We start from the raw sequence: 19,330 nt of genomic DNA on the forward strand, positions 1-19,330 counted from the left end.
CGTATAACCTTCTGGACTATTTGAGAATTTTCCATATACATATAAATTATTTTTATACTTAAAAATATCTAAAAGTGCACGTTTAAGAGTCTTTTATAGGAAAGGTATATAGGTGTATATAACCTGAAAACATGATTTAAAAAATTTGAGCCTGGTTGAATAAAATACCTAAGAATAAACTTAGCTAAGGAGGTGAAAGACCTGCACTTGAAAACTAGAAGACACTGATGAAACAAACTGAATATAACACAAATAAATGGAAAGGCAGTCCATACTCATAGACTGTAAAAATCAATATTATTAAAATGTCCATACTACCCAAACCAATCTACAGATTAAGTACAATCCCTATCAAAATACCAATGGCATTTTTCACAGAACCAGAACAAATAATCCTAAAATTTGTAAGGAACCAAAAGGACCCTAAATAGCCAAAGCAATCTTGAGAAAGAAGAACAAAGCTGTAGGTATCATGCTCCTGGTTTTCAAACTGTCCTACAAAGCTATAGTAAAAAAGAGAGTCCACTACTGGCATAAAAGCACATAGGTCAATGGAATAGAATAGAGAGGCCAGAAATAAACCCATGCTTATATGATCAATGAATCTATGACAAAGGAGACAAGAATATACAACGGGGAAAGGATAGCGTCTTCAACAAATGGTCCTGAGGAAACTGGACCACTTTCTTACACCACATACAAGAATAAACTCAAAATGAGTTAAAGATCTAAATGTAAGATCTGAAACCATGAAACTCCTAAAAGAAAACATACGCAGTAAACTCTTGGACATCAGTCTTACCAATTTTTTTGGATCTGTCTCTTTGGCAAGGGAAACAAAAGCAAAAATAAGGAAGTGGGACTACATAAACCAAAAAGCTTTTTCACAGGAGAGGAAACCATCAACAAAATGAAAAGGCAACCTACTGAATGGGAGAAGATATTCACAAATGATCTATATGATAAAGGGTTAATATCCAAACTACATAAAGAATTCCTAAAACATCAAAAAAAAACCCCCACAAAAACAAAACAAAACAAAACAAAACCCACAATCTGATTAAAAAATGGGCAGAGGACCTCAATAGACATTTTTCCAAAGAAGACATTCAGATGGCCAACAGACACATGAAAAGATGCTCAATATCACAAATTATCAGGGAAATGTATATCAAAACCACAATGAGATATCACCTCATACCAGTCAGAATGGCTAGTTTGGTGAGGATGTAGAGAACAGGGAATCCTTGTGCACTGTTGGTGGGAATGCAAATTAGTGCGGCCATGGAAAAGTGTAGAGGTTCCTCAAAAAATTAAAAGTATAAATACCATACAATTTAGCAATGCCACTTCATTTGTCCAAAGAAAATGAAAACATTAATGTGAAAAGATATATGAACCCCTATGTTCACTGCAGCATTATTTACAACGGCAAAGACATGGAAGCAACCTAAGTCCATTGGTAGATAAACAGATAAAGAAGATGTAGTGTACATATGCATATACAACATGTGTGGTATACATATATAACTATGTGTTATATTATACATATATGACACACTCGCACAGATGCTCAGGAATATTATTCAGCCATAAAAAAAGAATAAAATCTTACCACTTGTGACAACATTGATGGACCAGGAGGGTATTATGCTAAGTGAAATAAGTCAGAGAAAGACAAATAACATACAATTTCACTTATATGTGGAATCTAAAACACAAATTAAAAAAGAGCACAGAAAACATACTCATAAATACAGTACACAAACTGGTAGTTGCGGGAGTTGCGGGGAAACGGTGAAACAGGTGAAGGGGATTAAGAGGTACAAAGTTCCATTAACAAAATAAACAAGAAGATATAAAATACAGCATAGGGGGGCGCCTGGGTGGCGCAGTCGGTTAAGCGTCCGACTTCAGCCAGGTCACGATCTCGCGGTCCGTGAGTTTGAGCCCCGCGTCAGGCTCTGGGCTGATGGCTCAGAGCCTGGAGCCTGTTTCCGCTTCTGTGCCTCCCTCTCTCTCTGTCCCTCCCCCGTTCATGCTCTGTCTCTCTCTGTCCCAAAAATAAATAAAAAACGTTGAAAAAAAAAATTTAAAATACAGCATAGGGAATGTAGTCATAATACTGTAATAACTTTGTATGGTGAGAGATGGTAACTAGACTTAGGGTGATTTCATAATGTATATAAATGTTGAATCACTAAGTTATATGTGAAACTCATATAATATTGTATGTCAACTACACTTCAATTAAAAAAAATTAGAACCTGGATGAGACTTATCCTCTTCTTAATCTCACAAAACCCAATCAATGACAAGCTGTGTGCTTTTATCTTCTTCATTTTGATTCAAATTTCCATACAGTGAAATTTACTTTTTTGGCATAGTTCTACAGGGGTTTGGCAAATGCATAAAGTCATGTAACTACCACCATACGGAACAGTTCCTTCACTCCCTTAAACTCCCTTTTTTTAAAAAATTAAAATATAGGTGATACACATTGTTACATTAGTTTCGGGTGTACAACATAGTGACTCAACAAGTCTATATGTCACTCTATGCTCCCAAGTGTAGCCACCACCAAGTACCATACAAGGCTATTATAATACCATTGACTATATTCCCTATGCAGTATCTTATATATTAGTGGCTTATTCATTCCATAACCGGAAGTCTGTTATCTCCCACTCCTTTTGTAATCAACCCTTCTCCCCAGTTCCAACTGCTAACAACCATTCCTCTGTTCTATATCCCTATAGTTTGGCCTTTTCCAAAATGTCTTATTTATGGAGTGATACAGAATATAGCCTTTTGAGTCCAGTCCCATTCTTCTTGCACACTCCCTTTTACAACTGATGACCATCATCTCTGGCCAGGGTTATAAGGCATACTCCTTATAATTCTGATCTTTAACTGATCTACACATAAATGCTCTTTTCTGCCCTTTGCTAGATCATGCTAGGAGCAATAATGTATTGGGATTCCAAATGGCTACTATAAATGCTTAGGATCTTATCTAATGCTTCAAAGCAAGGTCAAGATGTTGACAAGTTGGTGTGAGGCTTTTCTGGGAGATTTCTATGGAAACACTACATGATTTTCTACGGACTATTTTCAATTTGCTTATCAGGCCTGCTTAAGGACGCGGACACCACAAAGCAAGTGTAGGAAAAGAGAGCGACCTCAGGTGTTAAGGAAGAGGACTTGGAATTTAAACAAGAGGTAAGAAAAACTCTCAGAAGATGAAAATTCCCCATTGCTTCATGAGATGAACTTGAATATTCTATATAACCATAATACAAATTCCTATTTTTTTTAAAGATTTTATTTTTAAGTAATCTCTAAACCTAATGTGGGGCTCGAACTCACAACCCTGAGATCAAGAGTCCTATGCTCTTTCTACTGAGCCAGCCAGGTGCCCTTAAATTACTATTCTTATTCAACTATGGTGCTTTAGAAATAATACTACTCTAAATCTCAAATGTTTATTAGCAACCTTTTTCTTTTTTTGCTTAAAAAGTCAACAACCAGGGCACCTAGGTGGCACAGTCGGTTGAGCGTCCGGCTTTGGCTCAGGTCATGATCTCATGGTTCGTGAGTATGAGTCCCGCGTTGGGCTCTGGGCTGACAGCTCGGAGCCTGGAGCCTGCTTCCTATTCTATGTCTCCCTCGCTCTCTGCTCCTCCCCTGCTCACACGTTGCCTCTCTCTCAAAAATAAATAAAGATTAAAATAATAATAATAAAAGAATAAAAATAAAAGAATAATAAAAAGAATTAAAAAAAATCAACAACCATTACACAGCAATTTTCTTTCCATAAAATGTTTTTAATTTAAAAACACTGTATATTAACTAAAAACCAGGTAAAAACAAACAGCTAAAAACCAAATAAAAAGACTTCTGAATGATCTAAACTTACAAATATGCAAACAAATATTACACAAATATAATATTAACAATACATTTTCTATAATGATCAAGAAATATAAAAGTACTTTTTCAATTCTTCAAAGATTAAAAAGCAGCAAACTCATATTTAACAGGTAAAATAACAAGTTTATACTAGTACTGTACATGTAATTTTTCTTGTAAGTGCATAGGACAAAAATATAGTTTAAATGGCATTAAATAGTTTAAATGGCATTTGTGAAAACAAGTTGGAATTTCTTCCACATTTCTTTTCCTGTATGTTAAAATGTCCTAGAATTAATAAGCATTAATGGTGGTATCTCTCAGGGAGGGAAGAGTTAAGGTAGAAGAGACACAGCTTTACTCATGTAATACCTGTATTGTGTTTTTCACATGTGTGTATTTTATAATTATTATTTAAGTACAGTTGACACACAATGTTACACTAGTTTCAGCTATACAACCTAGTGATTTGACAAATGTATACATTATGCTATTTTCACCAAGTGTAGCTACCATCTGTCCTGTTACAATGCAATTGCAGTATCACTAACTATATTCCTTATGCTGTGCTTTTACTTTTATGTGTGTGTGTATGTATATATATAAATGTTTATTTTGAGAGAGAGAGAGAGAGAACACGCATGCGAGAGACTGGGAGAGAGGCAGAGAGAGGGAAAGACAGAAATCCAAGCAGGGTCCACACTGTCAGCACAGAGCCCTACACGGGGCTGGAACCCATGAACCATGAGATTACGACCTGAGCGGAAATCAAAGAGTTGGAGGCTTAACCTGACTGTGCCACCCAGGCATCCCTTACTTTTGTATATTTTTAAGTACATATCTAGCCCTATAGTAAAACTGTTTAAGGCACTTAGGATGGCACCTGATATATAGTGAAAGGTTAAAAAATTAAGTTTTTAAAACTACCTTTTCAATAAAAACAAACCTAAAGTTAAAAGCAATAAATTATACATAAAACTATTAGATTATATAAATAAATTCTGAAGAAGGCAATTCTCCAAACAGTCATGGTAAAACTTATGTCAATAAAAATGAAAACATTTGTCAATTTGTTTAAAGTGTTTCAAACATATCACATTTTGGGATATTTGCTAAATAGTATCATGAATACAATGGCTAGCATTAAAATTAGTGATACAAAAAGGAGAAAGTTTTAAGATTTGTTAATGAGACTATATAATTCCTGTTTTTTCTTTATTTTAGATTTTAAGTTCACTAGACAGAAACAGTGTTTACAAAGTTTTGGGGGTATTAAATAAATGTTAAGAGCTTAGGAAAAGCTATTATGAATAATTAAGAAAGGGGTACAATGAAAGTTTCTAAAAATATCAGCATTAGGGAATTTCATTTAAAATAACAAATATTCACCAAAGCAACCACTACTAACAGTTTTTAATGGGTCCTTCCAGAAATGCATAGACATGCATTATCATGTGTACATACAGATATTTAATTTCTATGGCATTTAATACTCTAAAAATAAGAAAGCATGATACAGAATTATTAGCAAATTAAATCTGGAAGGGGAAAATCCCAAAATAATTTTGTTCCTCTTCTTTAGAATGAAAGGGAATTACAAATTAATAAATTCATACTTCCTGTTAGGCACTGAATTAGGCAGCTTGTCTATGTCATCTCATTCAATCTTCAGTACAGTCTAGCAAGGTAAGTATTAGCTCATTTTAAAGCTTGGCTCAGAGAGGTTAAATGACATGAGCTAAGAAGTAGCAAAATGAAAATATAAACCTATGAAAATATGATGTAAATATGAAAATGAAAATCTGATCTAACTATAAAGTTCAAAATATTCTCACTAATAAGGGATGTCTCCCAAACATAAATCTCCCCAGCTGAGCATTCTCCCAGGTTTTAATAACACCAAAGAGATTTACTTTAAGATGGGTAAAATGAGGGGCGCCTGGGTGGCGCAGTCGGTTAAGCGGCCGACTTCAGCCAGGTCACGATCTCGCGGTCCGTGAGTTCGAGCCCCGCGTCGGGCTCTGTGCTGACAGCTCGGAGCCTGGAGCCTGTTTCCGATTCTGTGTCTCCCTCTCTCTCTGCCCCTCCCCCGTTCATGCTCTGTCTCTCTCTGTCCCAAAAATAAATTAAAAAAAAAAAAAAAAAAAAACTTTAAGATGGGTAAAATGAGGTAAGGGACATGAAAACACTGTAATATAAAGATAAGCCTAAGAAATAGTCAGCATCATGGGACACACACAAGAACCTGAGGGTATCTGCTTGTCAGCTTGGGTAGCAACTGTCTTGACAAATGAAAAACAGTTCAGTCCAGTCCACCATTACCCCCAGTTGATTGTCAAACTCGGGAATCTTTTCAGTGTCAGGTGACCAAAGTTGCCCAGTGTGCCCGGTCCATCTAGCTGTCCAAGCTGAATCACGGAAAGGAGTAGAAGGAGCTATGCCAACAGCTGTCAGGGTGATAGGATCCGGGCTAGGGTTCTTTACTGAGAATGACAAACTGCACGATCAGTAGTCTTTATAACATCATACATCTGTTGTGTGGCACTTAACAGAGGGTGGGGTAGGGGCAGCACGTTCTACAAAACATTAGACTTTATTTTTTCCCAAAGATTTTATTTTTAAGTAATCTCTACACCCAATATGGTACTGGAAATTACTCGAGATCAGGAGTTGCAAGCTCTACTGACTGAGCCAGCCAGGCACCCCCCAAAACATCAGACTTTAAAGAGAATTAGCGTTATTTGCCAGACTCTGTGGATGTAAAGATGAGCCAGATGCCTCACCTATTTAGTCTCATAGGAAAAACACAGTAAACACCCAGACTGGTCTCAGATACCGCAGATTTACACACACACATGCTGTGGGAATGAACCTCTGGCTTGGCCTGTGAGGAGTGGAGGAACTCCAGTAGAGACATTCTGGCTCTGTCTTAGAGGACCACACAGACAGGTGGACGAGGCAGGCGAGAATTCCAGTCAAAAGGGACAGCATGTCCAGGGGCACGGAGTCATGAAACTGGATGACATATTTCCGGAACAGCAGAGCTTGGTAAGGCAGGAGAACAGGGTGTGGAGGACGGTGAGAGAAAGAGTGGGAAGGCAAGGGCGGGGCCGTGGGGTTAGGCCCTTGTACACCATGCCCATTAGCTGGATTCTACCAGGTAGAATTCTACCTTATCTACCAGGTAAGATGCTAGCAAGTTTTCAAAAAAAGATCAAGGTGTGTAAAGCAGCCTGGCAGTGGTGTGGCAGGTGGACTGCAGCAATAAAGGCAGGGAGCGTGGCTCCTGGGCTTTCTGCTGGTTATCAAGGCCAGCAGTGCCAGGCACACAGGAGGCATTCAATACTCACCAGATAGCCTAAAAGATGGTTCTAGGTTATGATGTAGGCAGTGGGGATGAAGGGGAAGGAATATCTTCAAAAGATATTCCTGAGGTGAAAAGGAGAAGGCACAGGCCCTGACTAGGTATCTAGACAGTGTGGTGGTTTGGTTGGAGCAAACCATAGATGGGAAATGCATTTAGCGCTGAGACCACAGGATGAGGCAGCAGTGGTGAAATGGACTTCATTCATTTGAACACCAAATATCTGTTGACTGTGTGCTGCATATGTCAAGCCAGGCTGAGGATATAAAGATGAATAAACCTGGCCCTGACTTCACAGAGTTACTTGTCAGTGGGAGCAGACAGGCAACCATGATCACAGCCCAACATGAGATAAGCTCCTTGATGGCCACATAAGGTGGTGGTTGCGACAAGGGTGGGGGCAGAGGTGGGGGAAAGAGATGAACCAATTCTCTGAACGAGTACTTGTTGAACTGAAGCCCTGAAAGATGAGGAACACTTGTCAGGTAGACAGACGCCCATGAGAGGAAGCAGACCTATACCTGCCAAAGCCAGGAGTTTGTGAATATAGCCAGAGATGAAGAGGAGAGAGGAAGCTGAAGGGCCTGATTCAAAGAAGAGTTGAGCATTAAAGTAGTAACAATGTCACTCCTCTACTCACCACCAAGCCTCCTGCCACCCCAATAAACCTGTCTTCCACACTGCTGCTACAGAGAGCCATTCTCTTCATTTTTAAAAACTTCAAACAGAGATGAAGGGACAGTATAATGAAGGCCTCTATACCCTGCATTTAGATGAAAGAATGATGAACATTTTATCAATTTTAAGTGTTTCTCTCTATACATATTTGCTTTTTTATTTTTACCAAACCATCTGAAAGTAGAGTACAGACATTGTGACACTTTATTCCTAAAACTTCAGCATGCACCTCCTAAGAACAAAGACAAAACCATGATATGATTTTCACATCTGAGGAAAAGAATAATTCTAATATCCACTCCATATTAAACTGTCCCCAACTGTTCCCAAAATGTCTTTTACAGTTTTTCTTGGCAGGGGTGTGGTGGGGTGGTATGGGAAAAAGAGGCACTGGGATCCAGTCAAGGTTCAAGTCAGAACTTTTAACAGGAAAAAGTTCTGCTCGGAATTCTTCAGTTGTCCCTTTCACCAACAGGTTCAAGACCTTACTCTTCCTTCACAGGACTCCAGACAAGTGTTGCCACCAGTTAAGCGAGGGGAGTGGTGGGAGAGAAGGTTGAGTGAAGACACACTGCAGGGAGAACTGACAGATCTTGTAGCTGGCTAGATGGGAGAGAGCAGGAGGGGCTGGGCTTGGGGCCACTACAGGGAAGATGTGCCACTACTGGAGAGAGAACCCAGAAGGAGCAAGCTCTACAGGAGGAAGAGGAGTTCAATTTTAGGTTCAAAAGCAACCCAAGCACCTGTAGGACACTCGTGCAATGTCCACTAAGCAAATGAGACTCCAGGCCTGGCACTGAGCAGAGAAGAGGTACTGGCAAGTTAGTCTCCTGGGAAGACTCCTCCTTTCCTTCTGAAACCCCTCTTGTAAGGTCACCCACAGACCCCCGTTGTCAAAGCCAGTTTTCTGTCATCTTAACTTTGTAGCAGCATCTGGCACAGTTGCCAGCTCCCTCCTTGAAATACCTCCCCCTGGGCACTGCCACAAAGTGCCCTCACCGGCTGCTCTTTCCCAGTCTCCCTTGCTGATTCTTCCTACATCTAGCCTGTGAACACATCTCAGGCCTGCTTCTTAGCCCCTTCTCTATCCACACTCTCTCTGCAAGCAACCTCATCCATTCCTATGGGTTTAAAAAGTGTTCTATATGAAAAATTTCAATTAAATGCAAAACAGTATAATGAAACCCATGGATCTATCAACTTTTAGCATTCCTATATACCAGCAGCTCCCAAATGTAACCTGTAGTCCAGACATCTCCTTTGAGGAGTCCTATAGATCAAACAGGCCAACTGCCTTTCCATTTGAATAGCTCACAGCCATCTCAAACTTTACCAGGTTCAAAAGTGCTCTGGATTCCCCCCTCCACACCCTACAACTGTTCTTCCTTCTCTGAATTAGGAGCAAGCTCCCAGATGGCAAGGACCTTATTCACTGATATTTCCCAACAGCGCCCAGCATACGGTGGGCACTCATATGCTTATGGAACAAATGACTTTCCATAAATGGCACCAGCATCTGATCAGTTAGCCGTTACCTATGATTCTGTCTCCTTTCCAAAATCAGACTGATATTTTTAATTTATTTATTTAAAAAATTTTAATGTTTATTTATTTTTGAGAGAGAGACAGAGCGCCAGTGGGGAAGGGGCAGAGAGGGAGACACAGAATCCGAAGCAGGCTCCAGGCTCTGAGCTGGCAGCAGAGAGTCCAATGCGGAGCTCGAACTCAAGAACCAGGAGACCAAGTCGGACACTTAACCAACTGAGTCACCCAGGCGCCCCCAGACTAATATTTTAAAAACACAGAGCAGATCATGTCATACTAGAATTTATATCTTTAAATGGTTTCCATGGTGCCCAGAAGAAAATCCAATTTCTCTAAAATGGCTTGTGAGACCTGGAATTATCCAGCTCCTGCTCCTTGCCACCTGTCCTCTAGTCACTCTTCCCTTCACTCCTGGGCTCTTCTCTTCCTCGACTTTTCTGGAGTTTCCCAGTATGCCTTCATCCTTCCCAGTCAGGGCTTTGTTGCACACTGACCCTTCAAATGTCAGCTTAACGTCACATTCTTGGGGAGGCCCTCCATGATCTCATGTAGTAGGTTCCCTGAACTTCTCTCATACCACCTACCTCAATCTGTAAGTCTCTATGAATTTTTACCTTTGCCATGGCCTCCTGCAGATAGTGACCATGGCTATTATGTTGAGTTTCACAAGACTTCAAAGACATCATTTACATTCAGTATTTGTACAATAAATGAACCAACTGGGTCTACATTGAGTCCTAAAGAACACCTACAGTTGAGGCAGATTAGCACCAAGGAAGGGGCAGTGGTCCAACGGTACAGGGGGCTTGAGAAAGTAATCCAAGAGCCAACAAGCTGGACAGAGATAAGGACTTTAGATTCAAAAGCATTCGGCCCCAGCAGGACGTGGGGGTACTAGACAGACCCAGGTCCAAATCTCCAGTTTACTAGCTTTGTGACCTTGGGCACTTTAGTGTCCAAGAGTAGTAGAGTAGTCTTTTGGGTGAATACGTTTAGCCTCAGAGGTCTTTTTTGGAAAGAAGAAAATATGAATTTCACAGGCTCATATCACCTGTGTGAAAAAAAAAAAGACACACAGTAGATGCTCAGCAACAGAAAAAAGGAGGTTGATTTGTTAATCAAACTGGAAACATAAACATCAAATTTGGAAATACAAGTTGGGCATCAGTCCTAAGAAGGGTGCTGAGCCTGAAGCCTGACAAACTTGAGGTCAAATGCCTTTTCTAGCTAGGTGTCTCACCTGCTTTGAGGTTCCATCTCATCTGCAAAATGCAGATCCTGCTACTTCTTAAAATTGCTACTAGGATTAAATTAAATAAGCTCTCTGGCCCACAGTAAGAGTTTAACAAACATGCAGTTCCTTTACTGACAACTGAATTCTCTAGAGGCTCATTATTTAACCACAAACAGAAAACGTTTAAATTATCCAATGTAAAGAAAACAATAAAGCAAATCTACGTGTAAGTTAGTTATGAGCTTGGTTTCTGAACATGGAATATAGGACATGGATACATCAAAGGAATGAATTCAGAAAACCGAATACTTAATCCAATGAGGTTAGGAAAAAACGTGTAAACTTGAACCCAACGCCTACTTAGCGCTGGTAACTGTTCATACTTTTTGATCCGTTACCTACTTTTCAACGCAAGTCAAAGGCTGTTCGTAGCACTGAGACCTCCCCACCACTCCCCCTGTGCTTCACTGAAGGTTCAGACGGGACAACGCGTTATTTTAGTTCTTCACAACCTAAGAAAGAGGTGAGTAGTAGCTCTACTGCCATTTGCAGATGCGGACATCAAGGCTTTGCGCGGGCACGTAGCGTTCTCTGGGCGCCCGCGAGAAGCCGGAGGCCGAGTCCAGGGCCTGGAGCCTCAGCCGCGCGCCAGCCCTCCGCCACCGCGCGGGTCGCGCAGGGTCAAGGTCCCGAAGGCCGAGCCCGCACGGCAGGCGGACGTGGCCTTGGCGCCGAGCGCCGTCCCCGCCGTGACCTTGAGCCCGGCCCGCCGGGAAGGCGCTCCGACTCCGCCAAGGCTCCCCCGCCTGGCCCGGCCCGGCCGACAGCGGCCTCGGCCCCTGCCGCCCCGCAACCCCTGCGGCTCTGCCCCGAGGGAGCGCTGCCGGGCCGGGGCGGAGACCCGTGCCGGGGACCCCGCGCCCTCTGCCCCGCGGCGGCCCCTCCCCGGCCGCTCCCGGAAAGGGCGGCGCTGCTCACCGGAGCACTGGCAGGAGGCTGCAGGGGGGGGCCCGCCGCAGGAGACCGCCGACCCAAGCCGCTCCGCGGGCGTGCAGTACTCGCGCCGCCATCTTGCTCTGGCGCCTGGGCTCCCACCGCCCGGGCCGCCGCTGACGCCGCCGCCGCCGCCGCCGCGACCCCTCCCCCGGCCAGGCCCGCCGAGGCTGGGGCGGGGCGGGGCGCGCAGCCGCTGCAGCGCCAGGCGCCGCCGCCAGGGGAAGTAGGGCCCATGGTCCCGGCGCGAGGAGGTCCTGCAGCTGCGAGAAAGGAGCGCGAAGGCGAAAAGGACTGCTTTACGAGACAATCACCAGCGAAAGGAGCTGAATGTCCAGCGCTAGAGGACCATGGGCAAGGCTTTAATGTACATGGAAAGATCCACAAGAAAAGAGTAACACTGAGTTCAGGCTTCTCCCCAATACCTTTTGAACTTTGTACCATGTAAATACATTGCCTTTCAAACCGAAAACAAACCCAAAGCAACGCTTTAATAAAAACAATCTAGATGAAAACATACTCAAGTTATCTGGTGGTCTCGGGACTACATTGTTCCTGTTCCCTGTTCATATCAACACTGATGGGCGCTCGTCGCGTCTCAGTCGTCAAGCCGACTCAGTCTAGTGGGGCAGGATGTGAAATAATTGGCTCCAGTGTGTCAAGTGTTGAAATGAAGAGGTTCACCAGACGGGAAGGGGACACGGACAGGCGAGACTGTAACCGGCGGTGGCTGTGAAGCGGAGGACAGAGCCGAGTTCCTGGCACCATAGCGCGGTCCCAAAGGAAGAGTTGACCAGTGGAAGGGAGGGTATCGCCGGTCAAGAAAACAACTTAAACAAAGGCGTGGGTCGGGTGGCACTGTTTAGGGAAAGTGTATCCTGAGTAAAAGAGCCGCAAATGTAACCTTGAAAACTGCAACCGAGACAAGGTAGGCAGAAAGGGAGCTAGACAGTGAGAGAAGGGGGAGAAACAGGGAGGAGAGACCCCAGCCACCAAGGGGAAAGGGGGAGAAACAGGGAGGAGAGACCCCAGCCACCAAGGGGAGCACTGTGCAAGAATCTGCAGAGGCCAAGAGGGAAATGTCCTCAGGACTGGGTGGGTACCTGGGAGGTCTGTTACCCTGGCAGGAGGGGAGAGGGCAGCAACTGGGCTTTTGGTCTGAGGGGTTCTCTGAAGCTAGTAATCTTGGAGGCAAAGGAAGCATTGGAGCTTAAGGGGTGCAGTTTTCTGACTGGGGGAATATTTGAACATGTTAATATGGCAAGGAACCACCAGGAAGGATTAAAAAGGGGTCCTGTGGATGGAGGAGAGACAACAAGGATTTGCTCCAGATCAGGGAGATACGGGTCTCTTGGAGGCCAGTGGAAAGGAGGCCAAGGGACAGGGGACAGGAGTCCAGAGGCTATGTGGCTGAGCAACAGGCTTATGATTAGTGAGACTGTAGACACTTAGACCCAAAAGGGAGCTCTCCCCAGGGCAGAAAGGACATGTCCCAATCCTCCACAGTAGGAGGGAAGCCTCTTTAAGCCTGTGGTGTCATTGTGCCCTTGTGACTTTCTCACACATTCTCCCAACTTCTCAGCTTTTTTTTTTTTTTGAAGACATGAATGCTTTTAAATGTGTTTTCCTGAAATGTAAACTTGGTAAATATTTCTTGGTCGACCTTGCTTTTGTGCTATTTAGTATTAGGCCACTTATTCTGCATTTTTCTTCTCCACTGTTATCTTCCAATATTTTTTACTGGGGACATGTACTTGTATCTCACAGGTGTATATGTCATAGAAGAAATATTGGGCATCTTCCTGGAGCATAAGTTTTACACCAAGATTATTAGGAAAAATATCTTAAGAGGGATGCCTGGGTGGCTTAGTCAGTTGATTTCGGCTAAGGTCATGATCTCAGGGTCATGGGATTGATCCCTACGTCAGGCTCCACGCTGAGCATGGAGCCTGCTTAAAATTCTCTCTCAAAAAAAGTAGAGTATATGTAAGCATTTTAAATATTTGAGGTTTTTGCGATGGCTTGTACAGGTGCAAGGTGGAACCCACATTAACTCCACCTGTCAGAGACCTAGACACTCTTAGATGATTCCCTTTTGCTCACTCTCCTGGTATCAAGCTCTGAGAGTTCTACTTTGGAACATCATTTATCCAACCTCTTTTCCTCACCCTACTCAGTTTGTCTTAGGACCAGTCTTTGAACAGGTCTCTTTCCCTCTAATCTTTCCCCTTACAGTTCATTATGTAAATATATCATACTCTTTTAAAAATGTAACCTGCCACCACTTACAGTATAATTTCCACCTGTTTCTTTACCTGAGCCCCACTCATGTTCAAAGTCTCCCAGCAGTCCTCATCGGCTTGCAGAACCCCTTGGTTATGCTTCTTCTTCTCATAGTTTTGGGATTTTACATTCTTCCCTCTACCTGGAATGCCCTTTCCACAACCCTTATCTACTAGCCCGGAAACTGTTCCTTTAAGATTCAGTTCTAGCACCATCTAGTCTCTTCTGGGAAGTTGTCGTCATTTCTCCCCCACCCATGTGCTTCTCTGCTATGAAGGCAGCTGTACATAACCTCCCCTACTAGATTATGAGCATTGAGAAGATAGGCAGTGCTTGTGGTTACTGCTGAAACTCTGTACTTGTATAATACACGTATTAGTTGAAACTGAAATATACTCCAAATCTCTTCCTAGGAGCCAGGAAACTGGAATATGTAACTCAATGTTTCTTCAGGTCAAAATCTAGGTTCATAGTTTATTAATAAACAGCAACAGAACTCAAACTCTCCAACTCAAATGCACAGTATGAGGAACTCTACAATTTCATCAATGTATCAGATTTTATGAATCCACTCCTATTTAATACACTCTAGAATACAGGATGAAAGAAAAGTGACACAGAATTTTCAAGTTTTATTTTCTATGTGTCGACATTCTTATTATAAGGTCTGACCTCAACCAGACTGCTGATTATTTCCATTTGTAATTGGTTAAATCAAAGAAATAATTTCAGGGGCACTGGGATGGCTCAGTTGGTTAAGCAGCCAACTTCAGCTCAGGTCATGATCTCACCATTCATGAGTTCAAGCCCCAGGTCACGCTCTGTGCTGGCAGCTCACAGCATGGAGCCTGCTTTGGATTCTGTGTCTCCCTCTCTCTGCCCCTCTCCTGCTTGCTCTCTGTCTTTCTCTCTCAAAAGTAATAAACATTAAAAACAAAAAAACAAAAAAAAAAACAAAAAGAAAAATTTCAAATTAGTTTCAAATATATACCACCAAAAATAAATATTCACTTAATGCAGTCTTCTGTTTTAAGATATCAAAAGGTATTTTCCTCCCCAAATAAGGGTTCTAAGATAAATTCAAGATTCCTTTGAATGAAAAAAAAAAAAAAAAAAAAAGATACACCTAAAAAAGTGAGCTTACAAAACAATGCAGGGGATTACTAGGTACACTTCCTGTAAGAGGAAAGTATGTCCAATGAAAAGGAAATTTCAAACATGACCTTACACTCATGAAAAATTTTAACAAGGCCTTTACTTCATTTACTTTTAGCTATTCCATAAATACCAGAAGAGAAATTGGACAGTTTGTAATGAAATTTAGAAAAATTTCTTTTTCTGTAAAGCAAACTTATAAATCTTTCCCTTTGTCTCCTTCCAATCGTCCTTCACTGTGCTAAAGAGCTATTCAGTTCTTCCAGATTTTTGGTTAAGTGGGTAGTTTCCAAGCTGACTGGGCTTTCCAGGTAGGTAGTTCCTGCACAGGGTTTTCCGGTCACTGGATCTATGACTTGTCCAACTTTGAAAACGATCTCGGCCAGTTCATGTTTCACATGCTTTGTTCGTGGGACAGGTAGAGCTTTGAGAAGCACGATATCCCCAACTGTGCACTGCTGAAGAGCATCATGAGCAAAGTAGGTTTTTCGTTTATTAAAATACTGTTGAGAGAAGTAGGAACAAATCAGTAGTTCCCATCTGTGATCTGACAACGCAGCATAGAATATAAAAAGTAATGCACAGAAAACAAGCTGGGACTTGGGAAAAAAAGATAATACACTCAGGAGGCTTCCAATACAAAAATTAACTGCTTAACTTCTAGAAAATAGCAATGACTTTCCCAGAGTGGATCATGTGCCTGAGCTCTCCAGCCTATTACCTTCAGTATCTTTGTCTATTAATCATCATCCTTCTCTATACTATTTAAACTCTTCCTTCCTAGTGGAGCCTTCTCTCCAGCCTTATGAACATGCTACTCTCACTACTAGCTGTGTGATTTGGCACAAGTCACTGAATCACTCCAGGCTTAGTTTTTTTCACAACCTAAAATGAGGCTCCACTATCTGCATCTCTAAAGTTATCCAGATAATTAAATGTTCTAAATATACACACCACACTTAGCTCCATGCCTGGCTCGAAGTACTGCAAACAAGCCACAGATGCTCATAACAACCTTGCTGCAGAAGGTGCTCTCATTTTACAAATGAGAAAACAGGCTCTGGAGTTAGGTAATGTGCACAGCTAGTAAACAACAGTCAATATTCACGCTAAGGTCTTCTGACTCAGGCCAATGATCAGGCTGTCGCCACTCTTCAGCTTGTTCCTGTGTTGTTGTTAATAAAAGACAACTTTATTCTTCTCAACTCATCTGGCCTCCCCTTCCCTTAACCTTGTCACCTCTGCTCCTGTGTTTTTGATCCTAGATAACAAAGAACATTTCTACCTACCTGTGTGCCCAGTCTTGAATGCAGAACTGTCCTTGGCACTTTCCTCTCCCTCCCTTGCACATCTGACAAATCAAGGACTCTGTCCCTTCTTTCCGAAATCTACTTTTCCCACTGCATTGCAATTGCTTCAAGGACTGTTCAGGTTCTTATCATTTCCATTCTAGACTTTTGCAATAGCCTTCTTACCTATTTCCTTACCTCCTGTCCTCATCTCTATCTTTATGTTTCCAAGTGTGTCTTTCCTTTGCTTATAGGATGAAATCCAAAAATACTACATAAAAGGCCTTTCTCAGCCCAGCTCCCACTGTTCTTGTATTCACTCAACAACAGTCAATGCCTACTTAGGATCAAGCTCTGGGCTCAAACATGCCAAACTACTTGTTGTTCCTGTACAATGTCATGCCCTTTAATGGCTAAAAGAACTTCCATATACCACTCACCATGGCCAAAATGACTCCCCCAAATGTGGTCCTTTGGATAAAAGCCTTTCTGAGATTCAGCTCAAATGTCTTTGAGGATGCTCTCTTTCAGCAATGTGGAAAGAAAGAATCAGCTGTCCTGCTTTCTGCTCCCAGTACTTTGCACACAGAAGTACTGTATCAGTTATCAGACTGAGTTGAAATTAACTGTATGTGTCCTCAGAATTTGAGAATGAACCACGATTAATTCACTTTGTTATCCACACAGATCAGCAGACGCTCAGTGCATCTGTACTGACAGGGAATGGTTTCTCTGTTCAGAACCTGTAACATGTTGGTGATTTATCAATGCCTTCTGAAAACAGGGATATTCCTCACCTTTAGAAGTACTGTATCAGTTATCAGACTGAGTTGAAATTAACTGTATGTGTCCTCAGAATTTGAGAATGAACCACAATTAATTCACTTTGTTATCCACACAGATCAGCAGACGCTCAGTGCATCTGTACTGACAGGGAATGGTTTCTCTGTTCAGAACCTGTAACATGTTGGTGATTTATCAATGCCTTCTGAAAACAGGGATATTCCTCACCTTTAATAAGTAGGGATCCAAAACAAGCCTGGTCACCCTCACTTTAGCTGTTTTTTGCATTGCTGTCCCAATCACCTTCCCCACGATCCATTTGGCATGGACGGATGAACGAACTACTGACATTATGTGGCTTTGATCACCTAAAAAACAAATTTCAAAATTTAACATTCTGGTTGTTATGACTCACCAAAGGAATTTTGTTACTAGAACTGCTGAAGGTCAGAAACAAGTTTTTGTTGACCTTCTGGAATCACCACTTTAGAGATACTTACACGTTTCACTATTTCCTTCACCCAACCTCCCATCTTTATACTATTTATAAAGCTGTCATTTTAACCTAAGTCGCCGTGTCCCCCTGTGCAAAACGGGAATAACAACGGTCTGCTCACAGGAGTGCTTTGAAAGTTTAACCTGTAAGGAGCTAAATGGCGCGAATAAACGTGGGCTCTTACTGGCGTCCCTTTCTTTCCTTCCGCTGGCTTGCGTCTCCCCAGAGGCTCACAGTCTGGCCACACGAGCGCACAAGGCCTTGGCGGAGCGGCCGGGGTGTCCTCCCCACTTAAGGAGACCTTGCCTTGGGGCTGCCTTCTTGATCAGTGAATGCCGAGTCCAACCCGCCTGGGGTAGGCTGGGGGTGATTGATCCTCCCTCCCCGCACAACCCCGGGGTCAGGCAACTTCCTTTGCTTCCAGGCTCTAACCCGACGACACCTTGCGTCCCGGGATTCACCCTCCGCAACAGCAGCTCCCATACCTCGACCTCCTCCCGGCTTTACTTTCACAGCGCGCGTCCTACTGAGGGCCGGTCGGAACGTGATGACGTCAGTCCCTTGCAAGTAGCTCCGCCTCGGACCGCTCCTCTCATTGGCCGCGTGTTCCCTTAGCCATAGGCGGGCGTAAGGGCAGGGCTCCGCCCACTCCCCCTTAAAGAGAACCGTAGACCCGGGTCGTCCACGTACATCTTCTTTCTCCATGCTGTGGGCGGCTGGAACGTGGAGCATTCCGGTCTTTCATTTAACTATTCTGTTCGGTTTCCTCTTTTTAAGCTGAGCTCCCAGGCTTGGACAAGGTCTTCCAAATCAGAGGAACCTCATTCATTCATCAAAAACTGAAACATTGGACACTAAGTGCATTCTACCCCCACAGCTGCTTTTAAGATAAACTTCGGCAGGTTTTTGTGCCTAATATGATTTTAGGTGTTATTTTTCAATATCTGTGAGACGGAGAGAAGTCCAGTATCAGCACATATTTATGTGTGACAATTATGAAGTTGTTAGATGGGCCACGAGCAGACTGCTTGATAATGCCTTCTCAGATAAAAAGAGGACTGAGAATGTATTAGGAAGTTAAGAGAAACAGAAAACAATAGGCTACTGGCACAGACAATTTGAAGACCAAAATATGGGTGTGGTCAATTGTCTTTGACCATTGAAACATCTTAGCAACTGGTGAGAGAAGACTGGGAAAATAAGAATTCACCCATACATTAGTTTGTCCAACACTCATTTCTTTCTTAGCAAATAGTTATAAAACACTTCTAAGACTCTGTGCTAGGAAAAACGATGAATCGAAGAAGACTCCAATCTCTAAAAGCCCACAAAACCGTGAGTAAAACAACCATAGGTAATGGGAGCCTTGAGAAAAGAGTGTGTAACTTTGCAGAGAGAGGAGACTTGATCAATACATAGCCCCTGGCCAGGGTCTATAGCTTGAGAATAGAGGGACATGGGATGTGGGGAGGACATTTGAGGCAGAAAGGAGAGCATGTGCAGGGGTGCTGGGGTTTGAGAGACAGTACGCGAAGGAGTCTGATACCACCAGGATATAGGGTTAGGAAAATAAAGGCAGGGATTGAAGTTGCTCAGGG

The 19,330-nt window shown here is 42.7% G+C and overlaps 2 protein-coding genes across 4 annotated transcripts in view; both read right to left on the reverse strand.

Annotated features, from left to right (window-relative positions):
- The window catches only part of NIPSNAP2 (nipsnap homolog 2), a 37,892-nt gene extending 26,020 nt beyond the window's left edge, over positions 1–11,872 (reverse strand). Inside the window, exon 1 of the mRNA XM_058709859.1 lies at positions 11,712–11,872. Within this exon, the coding sequence (XP_058565842.1) occupies positions 11,712–11,803 (92 nt within the window). The 5' untranslated portion in view covers positions 11,804–11,872. The remainder of the gene's footprint in view (positions 1–11,711) is intronic.
- A 2,749-nt stretch (positions 11,873–14,621) lies between these two features.
- MRPS17 (mitochondrial ribosomal protein S17) lies at positions 14,622–18,301 on the reverse strand. 3 transcript variants are annotated; one of them, XM_058710540.1, is made up of 3 exons: positions 18,218–18,301; positions 17,465–17,604; positions 14,622–15,667 (listed from the first exon to the last, which is right to left on the reverse strand). In XM_058710540.1, exons 2-3 carry the CDS (start codon positions 17,585–17,587, stop codon positions 15,398–15,400), a joined length of 393 nt encoding a protein of 130 aa, XP_058566523.1. In that variant the 5' UTR covers positions 17,588–17,604; positions 18,218–18,301; the 3' UTR covers positions 14,622–15,397. The 3 variants fall into 3 exon arrangements, with proteins under 3 accessions (XP_058566523.1, XP_058566522.1, XP_058566521.1); XM_058710539.1 differs by having other exon boundaries at positions 17,917–18,252; XM_058710538.1 differs by lacking the exon at positions 18,218–18,301 and having other exon boundaries at positions 17,465–17,839.
- Between the last annotated feature and the right edge of the window lie 1,029 nt (positions 18,302–19,330).

This window comes from Neofelis nebulosa, chromosome 18 (assembly GCF_028018385.1).
Source record: "Neofelis nebulosa isolate mNeoNeb1 chromosome 18, mNeoNeb1.pri, whole genome shotgun sequence".
Classification (NCBI taxonomy): domain Eukaryota; kingdom Metazoa; phylum Chordata; class Mammalia; order Carnivora; family Felidae; genus Neofelis; species Neofelis nebulosa.